Below are 17,167 nucleotides of genomic sequence, written 5' to 3' on the forward strand. Positions count from 1 at the left end.
TATATATATATATATATATATATATATATATATATATATATATATATATATATGAATTTCTTTCGGTCCCGAATGCGTTAAAAGAGAGCGCAAAGAAGTCGAAATTACTTATTGTAATTAGTAAAACGACCTGAGAGGCAGACAGATACAAGAAAGAAGGAACATTATATTAGCGACATTTTTGTAGCCATTATATAGGGTTTCGATCGCATAATTAATCAGTATCAACTTACCAGTCTTTAACGAAAGGACAAAAAGAAGAGCAGACGGCACACAGACCGCAATCATGATCATTTTCAAGTAGAATCTCAAACTGCCGTACATCTTCGAAAACTTCGTTAGTCGTAAGGGATCAAAGGATGATGTCCGCGCTGCGGAAAATAGATGAGAAGCGGCTATTTCAACAACCACCGTGTAGGTACTGCACTAGCCAGAAGTATCTGCGACAGAAATCAGAATACACTCGTTTTCGCATGGTTGGATCAATTTCGCGTGGGACTAACCTGATTGAACCTAACGCGGGATAATTGCTCAACTCACGACTTTAACCAGCCCGCTTGATTCTCTGTAAATGCTTGAAATTGACGCTTGGATTCTTTCCAGATTAACTAGCTTTGCCCCTCCCTCCCTTTATCTATTTTCTTAGATCGACTTAGACTGCCACAACATATTATCTTTCTTCTTTTCTTTTCTTTTCTTTCCTTTTGATCTCTTAAAGCCCTAAATCGCTGGCTATTTTGTATACTATATATTTTGTACACTCAATTACTCTGTAAGTCATAAGTACATATGTTTTACAACGTTATTTGTCATATTTCAGTTAAACCCCAGAAAAGCCAGAAATATATTTTCAGCATATTTTAACGCGCCCCTGGCAAAGATCTCAAAAACGAGTTGCGGCACAATTTAAAGCGACAAATAGCATCGCGGGTCTCGTTGTGGTAACACACGGTTCGCCGGTTTTTTTTTTTTTTTTTTTTTTTTTTTTGATATCGGTGACTGCCATATTCTCTTGAGTTTCCAAATCGTAAAGAATCTTTCCCCAGGGATTGGTCAACTGTGTATGTCCCCATGCGACGTAACTTGCTTAAGGAACACGAGCCGGTGATATGCAGGCAACGTATAATTGATTATCATTCGCTCTGAAACGCTGAAGTAATGACCAGTGCAGTGGTCCAGTGGTCATATTGAATGCCGCTGGATATATCAGCATTTGGCAACCTAACCCAGAGAAGCAGGAAATATGAAGCCACCGAATACCAATTAACTTCGTAGTTGCACGGTTCACATTCCATCATTTCTGAATATGCGAGGACAGTCCTCTTATTGTGCTTTTAATTCTTTTATTTGTTTCATTTTCAGCAAATATACTGGTTTTTTAAATTAAGCTTCTTTTTATACAGAGTTACAGATTATATTAATTTTATATAGAATATATTTAAGAAAGATATTTAATTTTTTGCTAGTTAAGTATTGATCGATTAAGTTACTGTACCTTTGTTCCGATAAATGCGTGCCATTTCCTCGAATCTAATATCATAGCAAATGCCAATACCTATTTTGCAGCCCTTCACATCGAACGTCGTTAGGGAGTTACCAGGACTGAGTGAATCACTCTCTCGAAAAGTAATCTTATTAGGAATGTCAATGTCGAATAGATGTACCTAATAACATAAAAATGTAGTCGCTAATTCTATTGCTGCAACTTTTGTAATTTAATATCAAAGTTACCAACTCCTAAACTTTAATTATTTTTTATTTAATAACTGACAGCGTTTTTATCACTTTCTTTTATTAAAAAATCTTATCATTTAATAATGTTTAAAAAGGAGAAAAAATAAGTATAATAATATTTTAAGTATGTGAAAAATTTATATTACACATTACAACAAAAATGGGCGTTTCCCGTATCATAACGTATTTTATAAACCGTAAATTATAGAATTGGTTATAGTATACGTATGTACATATGTATATTCCTAGATAGAGTCACTTTCTTCACCCCAATATTTTCAAATTCAAAGCCACAAAGGAATATATTACTTACCTTTCGGTGTCTTGCTATCAAAGTTCCATCGGGACCCCAAATAGTACAGGTATTGTACAATTTAGCGCCCTCTATTTCAGGCATCGTACCACCAACTACATAGATGTTGTTTTATTTAGCTGCGTTCGATGAAGCAACGCTCGTTTCACCATCAGGAATACTCTCGGCGTATTTTGGAAAGTACTCTGCATTGCAATATTTCAATTAATGAAAAATAACTGTCTTTTGTTCCAACCATAAATTAAATTGAAATGTTTGCCAGTTTTTTATTTTTTAAATTATTAAAATAACTAAGTTTTATATTTCGACTTAATTAAAAATGCAATTACTTAGCTAATAGTATATATAATAAATTGTTTCTACAGGTTCAAAATGAAAAATGAATATTTAGAAATATTTAATTACGACAATGCTATTTGTGTTAGCATCAGTGGCTTGTTACTCAACGACTTTGCTAGTACTTTTTGAAACATAAAGTTAGTTTTCAATTAACACTTATACTAGAGGCGGAATTATAAATGCAAAATAATTGATAATACTAATTTATAAGTACCTAATTATTAGTATCTTCAAAAATATATTTATACAAAAATCACGATAATCATGAAAATGGGGAAATCCTATATTCTCGAATCAATTCACAATTTATTTTGTATATTAATTAGATTCCGCGCTCATCAGTACGTACTCACTCGTACGTACTCGAGAAAATGTATCGGCAATTCCTCGTACGACCAGAGGATCGGAAATATCAAAGGATATTATGGCGCAGCGCGAGTGGAGAAACAGAAACATATGAGCTTAACACCGTAATACTCTTATCATAGAAATAGAAGCAGTCCTCAATTCCCGCCCGCTAACTCCTATCTCCACCGATCCAAATGATCTCCTAGCCCTCACTCCCGGACATTTCCTCATTGGCGATTCATTAATGTGCTTACGTGATCGAGATTTCAGAGACATTCCATTGAACCGACTCTCCAAATGGCAGCATATCCAACAACTTAAACAACATTTTTGGAACCGCTGGCATAAGGAGTATTTGAACGAGCTAACCAACCGCAATAAATGGAGCAAGGGTGGACACAGCATGCAAAAGGGCACAATCGTCATCCTCAGAGAGGACAACGTTCCCTCTGTCACGTAAAATAACAAAATAAAAAAGGAATTTGAGGTAAAAAATAAAAAAAGAAAACTTTATTTTTTTCTAACATCAATACACTTTACAATCTACTTCCGAACTCTAGGCGTGACTTTCTAAGACTGACTCTTATGATTTTACTTTCGATCGGATCCGATTACTTTCTTTTGTCATCCCTCAACATCCCCACCGTCCATGCATTTGCTAGGCGTCCGCGATCGTTGCCACGTGCTCTTTCTTCTAGAACTTTCGGTGGAAGGACCGTTGGGATGTTGATGGTTCATTAGGCACTTCAGCGATATACATTGTCGCCGAGTGCTTTATCTCTATCGTCAGTCCGTCGGATTTGAAGTATGCCGGTCGTGACATACCCCCCTGGTTAGATTGATCTTGGTCCTCTAAGATCGAAGTAGAATGGAATTATTTAAATGTAGATCAAAGGATATGTTTACGCTTTTTTTTCAGAGATCGCTATGAATTGATTTTCTGCATGTGATGGTACAAAAGTTATTTCGTTAATCTTAAATATAGCAATTTTACAATATTTGTTAGTGTTCGAGAAGCTAATAATTTCAGAGGCGTAATCATGTTGTAGTTTTCGATCGTGAATTGATTGGGTTTGTTTACAAAGCGTAATTCCTATCCCGTGAATTTAAGGCAACTAATTAAGGGTATTGTTACTAGTGCTAGGGTCAGCATTATCCTGAAAAAAGTACGCTTTCAATCGGTTACCATGTATCTTTTTCTTAGCATTGTCGATAGAAATAATGTAATAAGGAGTTTTCACATCGTTAATCCTGTAGGGTCCTAACCATTCAATGTCCAACTTATCTCTTTTATGGTCGTTGTGAATTAAAACAAAGTCTCCTTTCCTAAACACAGTCTGAGTTTTAACAATCTTTCTTTCTTGGTCTCGCTTGTATCGTTGCTTATTCTGAATAAGTGTTTTGTGAGCTGTTTCCCAATATTTATTCAACTGTTTTTGCCAAAGTGAGTACATATCATCATAGGTAAGTGTGGGAAATTTGGATATTGCGGAAGGTAAGTTAGCTTTTCGCCCAAAGGTCAATTCAAAGGGAGAGAATCCTGTTCCTTCATGTTTCGCGGTGTTGTACCCTAAACAAATGAAATTAAGTACTTCATCCCATTCTTTGTCATTGTCGTGTAATGCAGTACGAATTAAATCTTTAACTGAGGCATGCGTTCTTTCGAGGGATCCGTTACTTTGTGGGTGAAATGAAGTTGTTTTGATGTGTTTGATTTTAAAAGCTTCTTCAAATTTCGTCATTAAATCACTAACAAAATTTTGTCCCTGATCTGTTAGGATCGTTTTTGGTGCCGAAAATATGTAAATATAGTGTTCAATGAGCGCGTTAATTATGGATTCAGTTCGTTGCGTTTTAAGGGGAACTAGTATCAGATATTTCGTAAGTTCATCGTGTATTGAAAGTATGTATTGGTTTCCGCGTTTGGTTTTCGTCATCGGTCCTATGATGTCCATAGCGATTTTGTCGTTAGGGTTAAGTGGCGTGTCTGAGATTTGTGGGGATTCTTTGGGTCTGATACGTGTTAGTTTCTCCTTTTGACATGTGTCGCATGTTTTCACAAAGTTTTCTACTCTTTCTAAAAGTCCGGAAATTTTGAATTTATCCTTGATCCGTTGATACGTTTCCTGTATCCCTAAATGTCCTACGGTGTCGTTATGGTTTTCCTTTATTGCTTGTATTATTTCGTTTTCGTCTAGTTTTAAGATGGGATTAGGTGCATAAGTAATTTTCTTGTACGTGTCGTTAAAATATATTAGCATGAGTTTAATCTGTGTTTTCTCTAATTCAGTGAAGTCGTTATTTCCTATGCCGATTTTTGTTGTATCTTTAAGAATTTTGTAAAGTCTTCTGATCCAAAGTGTCTCGTCGTATTCTCCTAAGTCGTTTCGAGTTAATTGGTAAAATGTTTGGTCATTTGGTTTAATTTCTAAGAGTTTCGGATTCTCGTTGTTGTCTTTCCATGCGTTGAATGAATTAGTGTGATCAATTACTAGGTCGAGGTTAACTACTTCGTCGCGAGTTACTGCGTGAACTCTAGATAAAGCGTCTGCAGCTGTGTTATCTTTACCCTTTGTATATTCGATTTCATAGTCATATTCTTCGAGTCTAAGTCTCCAACGAATCAGTCTGCTAGAAGGGTCTTTGCAATTGTGTAGCCACTTAAGAGCTTGGTGGTCGGTTCGAATAATGAAGCGTCGTCCTAACAAATATTGTCTTAATCTTTTCACGACCCATACGATGGCTAAGAGTTCCTTTTCTGTCGTGGTATAGTTTCGTTCGGGTGGATTCAGTGTTCTTGAAATGTAACAACAAGGATGACCGTCTTGCGACAGTATTGCTCCTAGTCCTTCGTTACTTGCGTCGGTAGTTAAGGTAAAGGTTTTGTTAAAGTCTGGATAAGCTAATATTGGGAAATTATAGAGTTTGTCTTTTAAAGTATCAAAGCTAATCTGGCGTTTGTCAGTCCAATGGAATGGTGTATCCTTTTTTTGTTAAGTCTGTAAGGCTTTTCGCGATTTTGGAAAAGTTTCGACTAAATTTGCGGTAATAACCTGCTAAACCTAAGAATGATTTCACGTCCGTGCCACTGCGAGGTAATCGAAAGTTTTTTACAGCGTCTAATTTCTTGGGGTTTGGTTTGACTCCTTCGGATGAAACTACATGGCCTAAGTATTCTAATTCCGGTTTTACGAATTCACATTTGTCCGGTTGCAATTTAAGTCCTAATTCTCTGAGTCTCTGAAATACTATCGTGAGGTTTTCGTTATGTTCTTGAATCGTTTTTCCGAATATCACTATGTCATCCAAATAAACAAAGCAGTATTTTCCTACAAGTCCAGCTAAGGCTCTGTCCATTAATCTTTGAAAGGTAGCGGGTGCGTTTTTAAGTCCGAATGGCATTCGATTGAAATGAAAATGCCCTTGCGGTGTCGAAAAAGCGGTATATTTTTTAGATTTCTCGTTCATTGGAATTTGATGGAATCCTGAGGATAAATCAAGTGCCGAAAAGAATTTTGCGTTTCCTAGTTGTGTTAAAATGTCGTTTATATCAGGTAAAGGGTCTTGTTCTGTGAGTTCATTTAGTTTCCTGAAATCGATAACTATCCTCCATTTCTGTTTTCCTGAGGCGTCTAATTTTTTCGGAACTACCCATACCAGAGAGTTATAAGGGGATTCGGATCCTTCTATAATATTTTTCTTCAACATGTCTCCTACTTGTCGCAAAATCTCGTCACGGTGACATTCCGGTGGTCTATACGATCGTGTGTTAATAATTTTGTCTTTGGTTAACGAAATTGTGTGCTGAGTTAAATTAGTACAGGGTAAAAGATCGGTTTCTAAATTAAAGATGTCAATATAATGGAGGATAATCTTTTCGATGGATTCACGGATTGGTTTTTCAATGTGATCTGTTCTCACTAGGCTTTTTAGTTTTGGTACGTTGGAAAAGTCATGAGAATTTTGAATATTGCTAGAAATTTCAATGTTTTGCTCACCAGTGTTGATAAAACATACTTTAGTTGGTTTGCCTTCCAAATAGATTGTTTGAACTCTGTTTTCTCCAGGAGTCAAATGTATTGGTTTCTGAAATAAAATGGTTTTGTCGTTTAATCGGATTTTGTCATTGGATATTGAATAGTTATACTTCTCTAAATATGGTAGCCCAATGATTCCGTCTTCGATAATAGGGAAATTGTTCGGCACTATGTGAAAAATGTGATTTTGTCCAAAAATTCGTTTCGTTACGTATTCGTTAGTTTCGTATTTGTCTCGTCCCATAGAAAATTTTTGTTTAGGCCCTATTTGTATCGCGTTGACAGTTTTGTTACGTTTCATCAGGTTTATTCCTGCTTCTGTGTCGACCAGAAATACTCGCTCTTCGGTTCGGGTTGACAAAGGTATTGCGAGTAATCTTCCCGTGGCGATGTTGACTCGTATGTCTCGTACGGTTCGTCCATCTCCTGGTTCGATGTTGTTTCTTGTATTTCGTCCCATTCCTGGACTGCCTGAATCCTTGCGGGTGGTCGATCGCGCTGGCTCGGTGGTAGAAAATTTTGACACTTGTTAGCAATGTGTCCCAGCTTTCCGCACTTGAAGCACTTCATCTGCATATGCTGGTTGTCGGGGCGATTACTAACCGAAGGTAAGCGATTACATGACCAATTAGATTGTCGTTCTTCTCGCAAGTAGCGTTCTACATCGGCTGCCTTTTTTTCAGCTTCCGGAAGATTCAAGGGTTCACTGCTTAATAGTATTCGCCCTATGTCGCGTCTGAGTCCCTTTAGGTACACACGAACAGTCTTCTTCGTGATTTCTTCAGTCATAATTTTACGTGTTAGTGATTGTGGGTACTCATTGGTTACTGCGTACAGCAAACGGTTGAGTATTCTTCTAAACCGAATATTAAAACTTTGCACTGATTCCTCGCGTCCCTGTCTCAACTCTCGTAATTGTTCTTGGTACTCATCCGAAGTCACTTGTGCTGCTAAGTTATTTCTCAGTGCCTCGTACAGATCACTGTAACACTCAATAGGAATGTTGCGAATACTTTGGGCTGCTTTCCCCACGATTTTTTCCACTTTTATTGCTTTTAGCAATAGATCTTGCTCCATACAGCGATCCTTCATACTTCTCACTTCTTTGATGAAGTCTTCAACTCCTACATCATCATCTCCGTTGAGCGTTGGGATGTAGCGTATTGCATCTTAGCTCGTAGAGTGGGAGGAGCGGGCGGAAAATAGCCTCTTTCTTCCACCTCGGGTTGTTCGATGTCGAGGTGAACAGGTGGGGTGTCTGAAGCTGCTAACCCTGACAGTTTGCGTGCTTTTGCCATATTCACGGTACGATTGATTGCTGTCGACGCACTTTCATTGTCTTCGGTGATAATGGAAGCAAATTCATCGGTCGCATGGGATCCGAACCCAGTCCGTAGCGCTGCGACGGTTTTCCCGAGATTCTCGATTTCTGCTGTAATGTGTCTGTTCTCTTCGTCATTTTGCATAGACAAACGTAACATTTCCTCTCGTAAAAGGGCAATGTTCTCGTTCTGTTTTTGAATACTGTCCCATATTGCTCGCAACATTGGGTCAGTTGAGGTTGAAGTTTGAGATTCGTTTGCCTTAGACATTATTGCGCTGATTTATAATTTTCAGACGAAGACGAGTCTTGGCTACTGAAGCTAAATTTTCTTTCACGGTAACGTACAAAGGAATTCAGTTTACCTTTTATTGTTACTTCACTTGGTTCGTGATAGTTACTTTGTTGTTGCGGATGACCGTAGTCCCAAATAATTCGATCTTCCGTAGATAATGAATGTCTTTTGGTTTCCGAACAAACACTTTTCACTATCCTGGCAGGATCGCCAAAATGTCACGTAAAATAACAAAATAAAAAAAGGAATTTGAGGTAAAAAATAAAAAAAGAAAACTTTATTTTTTTTCTAACATCAATACACTTTACAATCTACTTCCGAACTCTAGGCGTGACTTTCTAAGACTGACTCTTATGATTTTACTTTCGATCGGATCCGATTACATTCTTTTGTCATCCCTCAACATCCCCACCGTCCATGCATTTGCTAGGCGTCCGTGATCGTTGCCACGTGCTCTTTCTTCTAGAACCTTCGGTGGAAGGACCGTTGGGATGTTGATGGTTCATTAGGCACTTCAGCGATATACATTGTCGCCGAGTGCTTTATCTCTATCGTCAGTCCGTCGGATTTGAAGTATGCCGGTCGTGACAGTGTCATCCGGACAGCTACAGTTCAGACGGCAAAGAGCATTTTGGATCGGGGCGTCAAAAGGCTTGTCCCACTGCCAATTCAACCCGATCTCGAGAAACCCGAACAACTAGCCACCGAGACGAAATAAGATGGGAACTTCAACCACACCTCGCTAGTTTGATCGGTACCCTCTCAACAGGGGGAGAATGTTACGCCATGCGGCTTACCATAGGTCATATTCTTAACTATCGATCGCGGCACTATAATGTCGGCGACGGATCGTCGCGTCTGCCCGGCAAACAAACATTGTAGTGGCAAGCGCATGGTTCATTAAGCAGGGCGACTTCCAGAAACGTCGACTCGTGGCCCGTATTTTACCTCGCGTAAAAGAATGTGGCGTGATCCGAACGTAGTGGGGGTCGCCTTCCAGAAAAAACGAAAAAAATCGAAAGGCGTTCAGAACTTTTCGAGAAGTCGAACCGTCAACACATGTGGTATGTCGCGCATTACTTATCAACCAAAACGCAGTTACATTTTTTTTGTTCCATTTATATCTTTCTAGTTAATAAGTTGTTGAAATAAACATTAATTTATTTGTGTTAATTCTGTGGAATTTCATTGAACTACCCTTATTATCATAATCGAAATAAGGGGATCGATCAGTTCGTGGCGTTGATTATTTAATCGTAACGGGAACTTACAACTCTCGTTGACGTGCTATCTCGCGATCGCGTCTCTCCGCGAACGGTCGAAACAAAATGATTCACTAAAAACTGTCCTGAATTCCTAAGAATTTATTTACCGCAAAACTGACAAAGTGTTTATTTAAAAAATGAGGTTGAAGGTCGTCCTTTTCTTTCATTTCATTCATTTTCATTTTCTTTCTTAAGTATGGCTAACACAATATCTAATCAATTAAAATTTTATATTTTCACGTGAAAAGTTTCTTTAGATAATTATTATCAACATGATGACTAACTCTTACGGATTAATACGTGTCTGTAGGGCAATCCGGTGGACTTGATCGGCTTTTTACTTTGAAAGTTGAGTAAGCGGTGTCGCTTTCTTACGCATCTTTGAACTGTATAAATGTTTTAAAATTGTTTGATCCAGAATGTACCACACCGGACAATCAAGAAGGCAGGTGCCTTGACTACAGAAAATGTAAACCTCTGCAAGAAATATGGCAGATACAGTACCGTACAGCCACCGATTTTTATAGACGATCAGTGTGCAGATACCAGGGCAATGTTACGATCGTTTGCTGTCCGAACGATCCAAACAAAGAGAAGAGAGAAATTTTAATAAAAACTGTGTATAAGTATAAGGCTTTGCGACCACCATACTGTGGTTTTAGCAACGTCTCTCATACCAGGGTGGTCGATGGTAAACCAGCTGAACTTGGTACGTTTTATGTCTTTCTTTCCGATTAATAATAAGCCATTTACTGCAAAGAATGAACTTTAAAGGCATTAAACAGCACATCAATGTACATTTCAATTAGACTAAATAATAATGCTATGATTTTATCGGTAGTAACTTTACTTATTAACTTGAATTATTTCTTTCTTTTACTTCATGTTAGGAAGAGTATCTTTTTGCTTGAAATAAAAAATTGATATAGGAGTAATAATATGGATAGAGATCAAAAACTGTTAGGGCAGAAATTACACGTTTGAACTTTATAGTTCAGTATAGTTCAAATAGAAATTATATAGAATTATTTAATAATTTGTATTCCACTGGAATAAAAATTTAATTTCTGTCTTTATCAAATCTCTATTTCAGAGTATTTGTACGTATGTACTTATCATCTGCTGTATGATCGAATATCGAATAGGTAATAATCGTTGTTACCCGTTATGTGAGAAAAAATTACGTATATTCACAACTATGACTATTGCATTTTAGGCGCTTGGCCATGGATCGCTGCATTAGGTTTTCGTAATCCCCGAAAGCCAGACAAACCACTATGGAAGTGCGGAGGTTCCCTGATATCGGCTAGGCATGTTTTGACCGCAGCACATTGTGCACATATGGATGGAATAGAAAACATACACAATCATAATATTGCCATTCTTAGATTGGTGGAGGAGGTGCCATTTTCGAGTAAGTCCTCAAATATATGTATATATATGCTATTGAGTATTACTGAAGTATCATATCCTGAAATTTCTTACTGTACACATATATTGTGTCATAAAGCGTGTATAATTCTTTCTCATACTTTGGTCATTCGTTTCCTGCATTTTCATTTATTTTTTTATTTTTCAGGGTACGTATATCCCATTTGTACGAAAGAGCAACTTCGTCGGCTATAACCCCCTTGTTGCTGGATGGGGAGCGTTAAGATATAGTAAGTGATATCAATTTTATAATAAAATTAAACAGTTCCAGTCTTAAATATCTTTCTTATTTTCTTCGTAGGACGACCACGACCTAATGCATTAATGGAAGTACAAATGCCAGTGATTAAGAACGCCGAATGCAAAATAGCTTATTCCAAATTTCCTAATGCACTTGATATCACTGATGGTATAATATGCGCCGAACATGCTCAGGGTGGAGAGGATTCTTGTACGATAATTAAGTTACAGAGTTACTACAAACTATACGGTATCTGAAGACACGTCGATTCGAATTAACATCAAATCGACGTCTTAAACATTAAAAATAATAGATAAACACAATTTAATAGTTTTGCCCACTTCTCACACCTCGTTATGGTATTTAATCTAATTTCCTTCTAATCTTAGTTTTGCTCAAAATACATATAACATGTACGTTATAAATTGGAGTATTTCAATACACAAATCAATAGAAGATTATTACTGTATATAAGTATAATTTCAATACAATTCGATCGATATATTTCAGTATCTTTGATTAAAAATTTAACGATCCTTTCAGGCTGACCGTGGCGGACCACTGCTGATACAACATGAATTAACCTCGTATTTAATAGGTATTGTGTCTTATGCTTATAAGTGCGGCACAGCTGGGTATCCCAGCGTTTACACTAGGGTCACATCGTACCTTGACTTCATTCTCCAAGCGATGCAATAATATGATATTACTGTTCCATAAATATCATTGTGTAAAAAACGTAAAGTTGGATTTTCTTATTGTGGAGATAAGAAACAGCTCAAATTTACATTGTTTTGTACGTTACAAATTATAGGCTTAAAATGTACGAAATGTAACTTTGAAACGACACTAATTTTTTACGCACGATAAACCTCCACGACTTAGGTATGTAAAGATGATAAACGTATATTAATTCTATTAATTTGGTAATAATACACCAACTTTCTGAGAAGTTCTGTAAATTTCGTTTCTGTTGTATCAAGAGAATAATGGAATATTCCACTTAGATCGTATACTTCTTGTAGGTACGTACAAAATTTTCCAGCTAATCTAAAACACTTCATAAGATAGAGAGCTTCTGGAAATTCGGACACAGAGAGTGCATAAAATACAAGATAAGTCTCGTGTCTTTCAAAATTATTTTTTATTCGCTAAAAACGTCCTGTGTACTCATGCAATCACATGCAACCTCGAAACTTCACTTATTTTTTATCACTTTCCAATTCAATACACAGTTTCTGCATTTTTGACTATATGTAAGAGAAATTTCCATTCAGCCAAAGGTGTACTTACGGATTATAGATTCCTATACGACTCTCAGTAAAAATTTATCCGCACTCCAGATAGTTAAAACTTCTGTCGACCGTATTGATCCATCTGCACTCTTCGTATGACGTCAATATCTGTTCAGTGCTGCTGCGCAGGTTTCTTTGTGTTACGTCAATTCGTTTGTGACCGTTGCGCGAGTAATGGCGCTTTGCAATGGTGATTTGCAGGAAAACAGTGCAGGATGCTGTGATTCGTTTCTTGTGGTCGGAGGTTATGTTTGATGCTTATATTTATCAAAGATTTAATGCACATTATGGAGAAAGTGTTTTGTCACGAAGTGTGTTTGAATGGGCACAAAAGTTCAAAGAAGATCGCACAAGTGTTATGAAAAAACAGCTGGACGCCCGTCCACATCCACGATGACAACATTGAACGTGCTCATGAACTTATTCTCTATGGAATAGACGAGTGACACTGGATAATGTGGCAAATCATTTGCAAATCAGCCACGGCTCTGCTTATGCAATAGTGCACGACAGATTTGGGTTTTAAAAAGTTTGTGCGAGATGGATGCCGAAAAAGCTGATGAAAAGGTGAAGACGACGATGCATTCGTGGTTCGCAGCTCAGCCCAAAAAATTTTTTAATGAGAAAATACGAAGGTCCTTCGGCAAATGGACAAAGTGTATACAGAAATCGAGTGATTATGTTAAAAAATGATGTATGTCTTTTTTGACAATTGCTTAAAATAAATTCTACACCGACAGAGCGGGTAACTTTTTACTCACCCTCGTAAGACACTTAAATTTCCAATCTATTATGATGAATAAAAGAGCTTATACTATTAAATCTAATTGTATTTTGTTGCATGAGAGTACACGTGTATGTGATGTACATTACCTTTATATCCCCTTGAACGCTTCAATATTGCGCATATATACCATATTTTGTACAGCTTCTATAAAATTTCGTATGTTTGTTTAGGCTGTTAATCTAGAGGCTGGAGTACAAAGAAGTGGCACAATGATGTGGGCTGATGACATTTATAATTATCAAGGAATCACCCCTACATTCGCTCAGGTATATATCGTTGACTATAATGTATTTAACATATATGATTGTTAGAATATTAATAATTAATTTTTAATTCTATCAGAATTTTAATGAAACTGTCCCTTGGGAAGGAAGAACTGATACCTTGATATCACGGTTTGTACATCCTATATACACGACAAATTTTAGAACATTATATAACGAAGAACCAGATCGTCGTGGCCATGTGATGTGAATAAAAGGACTTGCATCTGATGATATTTTTATAATGTTAGATAACATAACTAAGCATCTTCACAGTAAGATAGGATGACATGGTTTACATGATCTTAATGTTGTTCACTTGAGTGATGATATTATAAGGAAAAGTGTAATATCACAGGTAGGATGATTCATAATTTAGAACTACTAACTCATGTATGTATTAAAAATTAAAGAAATATATTAAATTTTATAGGATATTTATGTTTAGTAACCAGTAATTCAGAGATTGGTATTCATGGTTACTATAACGAGGCTGTAGAAACGCACCCTTTCTTCTTTGCAAATGGTCCTGTATTTATGTCTAAGCCGAAACTGGAACCTCTGAATAATTTAGATTTATTCTTGTTATTTTCTAAAATACTTATCTACAGTATACCATAAGGAATGATACCGTATCGCACCTAATCAAGTGCCTTAAGAAACATCAACAGGATATCACAGTAATCCCTTATCGACTGATATGTAAGTAAAAGTTATGTGTCATTGTTATACACAGTTATGTGTTAGTGTTATACACAGTTATTTATCATTTTCTATTAATTCAGTTGTAGCCACTACAATATCTATGACACTGGTAGTAATTATAAGAACAATAACGATGTTCTATAAGAGGAAATGATGATTAGGAACAAAAACTTACAGGTAAGTCAAAGTATATGTTATTTGCCATTTGAATAGAAAGTTACTAACTTGGAATTTTTTGATAAATAATAATTGTGCAAAATATATTGGATTTCAAATTTGTCAAAAATTGAAATTTAAGAAGCATTGTAATAATATAACATTAATATTTTGATTTTTCAGGAGATATCATGCGGTGGATGGATAATATGTAAAAAATATTAAGCAGTATATGAATTTTCATATTGCGTAGAGATAACAAAATGAATTTTAAAAAATGTCGACATGGTAATAAGAAATAGCATCATGACAAAGAATATATAAAGACAGTTTCATTTCTTATAAATAAAAATTTGTTGTTCCAGATTTTGAAATATAGTGAAACGTTTAATTAGTATCTTAATATCTTTAAATAATTATTATTTTAGAATCAATTGTAATTGTATCATACGTACTTTTGAATTCGTGCAAGAACATATGTTATTTTGAAGTAGTTATTATTAGGAAATTGTTAGACGCGAACAGTATGCGAAAAGTTAGTATGTAGTGTAATAATTATCAATCAAAACACAAGAATTAAATTCTTTAGGAAAAAATTTCCGGAATTTCTTATTTACACGATTATAAAGAAATCCATAATAAAAAGGAGCTGCTTTCTAATACTTCTCTTCCTTGTAATGCCTATGTTAATAATAACGAGGTTCGACTTTTTGTTTTTAGAGGGATACTGGAAAATTTGAAAGTACAGTACCATTGGGAAGAAAATCACGATATTGAAAACGATATTTGCAAGTAAATTTCCAAAAAATCTGTTTTCAAATTTTCGCTTTCTATTTCACATTAAAAGAAAGGGAGGGCTGCCTTCTTTTTCTGCAAGACAAAACAAACATTCTGAATCTCGTATCAATGAATGATGTCAATAAGTTATTTTTCTTTTCAGATTGAACAATATTCCAGATTTATTCATAATTTCATACTACGCGAAGAATAGACTTTCATAGGTATATAAAGGAAATATTAAGTATAGGAAAACTCTTTTTCATTGTAGGTGACATATGCTTCACGGTTGAACGTATTTTTGAACACATATAAATGAAAAAGTACTCTTATGGAGAAAAAGAATTGATACCTTCGATTGACATTAGATAATGTATATAAACTTATGAACAATCACTATCGGTTTGTATTTTAGGTGCACACGCAGATTTGTTGGAGTTCTTATAAAATGTACTTCCTGTACGAACGTTTTATTCTTCCAAATTTTACGATACTATGTCTCATATAATAACTATATGGATTAAACGTAATATAAATGATCCGAAAATAGACTCGAACGACATTAATTGTCTTTCTATTTATACCAATATCGAAAATACAAGTAAAGCTGGAGCAATAGTATGCAAGAATGGACTATTTATTATTTTAAACCAAATCATAGCATATTCAGAATGCACAGTATTATCATGAAACGACGAGTTTTATGTTAATTCCGACCGATTACAATACCTTTCTTTCGTTTACAAGGAACGACGAGACTGGCAGTTGCGTGATTTCCAATGCAAAAGCCGCGATATCTGCACGATAACCTAACCTCAACCGATTTTGTTGTACTATTCTTATGTGGACTTCGTTTGTACCACTTTCGTAACAAAAATAGAATACGTAGAACACAGCATTCCGTTATGCGATATTGTCGATTCCTAACATCCGAAAAATCAGAGATAATTTTTTCCCTACAGTTGTACATTTGTGTGAAAAATTACGAACGTAAAGTTGTTTGGTGCATGCACAGTCCTCCCCTCCGCTGCATTTGCGTGGACATGCTAGAAAGATTCACTTTTCCACGGTGAAACTGTATGTATTATAATTTCATTTTTACAAAGGTCGAACATCCTACTATGCATAAATTTAATATTAATATAAGCAGGTTTCCTGTTAAGTATTACATCTGACGTATAAGCACACGTGTGTACGAGCCTTGGTTTTAAATGTCTTATAGTAGACACCGAAAAGATTATTCAGTTGGATATCTGACTCAACATCAATATTTTACTAGGAGATAACATGTTAAGAACACGTTGGTGGATGGCATGGGAGATGATGAATGAAGACATACTTCTGTGAGATACATAAAATAGTAGTCAGAACGTATTTTGGCGCTTGGGGACAGCAACAGCTTTTTTTTTGTTTTTATTTATTTGTTGAAATTACAATCAATTCTCGCGTTGAGAATTTTCAGTAATTTTTCTGGCGTGGCGCAGTGACATGGCTGTTTATTTACAATAAGTTAATACTTATTATAGATAGGTATAATTTATAAGTATTATAAGTAAGTGCATTAGCTTAATTTGGATAATTAAATGAATCTAACGTTTAGGTCTAGCGAGTAGTGCCTCTTCAGCCTGCGAATCTGGTCCGTCGTATCGAGTAGTCCAGTGATTAGGGGGTTTCGGTGTTTCTTGACTCTTTTGCTATATCTGTCGCTATATTTTGCTATTTGCTCTTTGACTGTAGGTATCTTGAGGTCGCGATGGATGGTTTCGTTGGTAACATACCAAGGTGCGTCTATTAAGGCTCTTAGCGCTTTCGATTGGAATCGTTGTAGTATTTCGATGTTGGAGTTACTTGGACAGCAAC

The 17,167-nt window shown here is 36.0% G+C and overlaps 2 protein-coding genes across 12 annotated transcripts; one reads left to right on the forward strand and one right to left on the reverse strand.

The window, feature by feature from the left end:
• Positions 1–54: 54 nt before the first annotated feature.
• On the reverse strand, positions 55–12,707 carry LOC126870183 (omega-amidase NIT2-A-like). 2 transcript variants are annotated; one of them, XM_050627676.1, is made up of 4 exons: positions 12,618–12,707; positions 2,048–2,232; positions 1,496–1,664; positions 55–440 (listed from the first exon to the last, which is right to left on the reverse strand). In XM_050627676.1, the coding sequence occupies exons 2-4, from the start codon at positions 2,129–2,131 to the stop codon at positions 427–429; spliced, it is 267 nt and encodes an 88-aa protein (XP_050483633.1). In that variant the 5' UTR covers positions 2,132–2,232; positions 12,618–12,707; the 3' UTR covers positions 55–426. The 2 variants fall into 2 exon arrangements, with proteins under 2 accessions (XP_050483633.1, XP_050483631.1); XM_050627674.1 differs by lacking the exon at positions 55–440 and adding an exon at positions 734–1,221.
• LOC126870177 (venom serine protease Bi-VSP-like) lies at positions 8,216–15,936 on the forward strand. 10 transcript variants are annotated; one of them, XR_007691179.1, is made up of 8 exons: positions 11,651–12,209; positions 13,577–13,672; positions 13,749–14,027; positions 14,103–14,371; positions 14,455–14,551; positions 14,714–14,818; positions 14,896–15,322; positions 15,471–15,936. XR_007691179.1 is itself a non-coding variant. In XM_050627667.1 (6 exons), exons 1-4 carry the CDS (start codon positions 9,349–9,351, stop codon positions 11,276–11,278), a joined length of 639 nt encoding a protein of 212 aa, XP_050483624.1. In that variant the 5' UTR covers positions 8,216–9,348; the 3' UTR covers positions 11,279–11,313; positions 11,385–12,209; positions 13,577–13,652. The 10 variants fall into 10 exon arrangements, 2 of the variants coding, with proteins under 2 accessions (XP_050483624.1, XP_050483625.1); XR_007691178.1 differs by lacking the exon at positions 11,651–12,209 and adding an exon at positions 12,800–13,384; XR_007691175.1 differs by lacking the exon at positions 11,651–12,209 and adding an exon at positions 12,800–13,364.
• Positions 15,937–17,167: the final 1,231 nt, after the last annotated feature.

Source organism: Bombus huntii, chromosome 10 (assembly GCF_024542735.1).
Source record: "Bombus huntii isolate Logan2020A chromosome 10, iyBomHunt1.1, whole genome shotgun sequence".
In the NCBI taxonomy this organism is placed as follows: Eukaryota; Metazoa; Arthropoda; class Insecta; order Hymenoptera; family Apidae; genus Bombus; species Bombus huntii.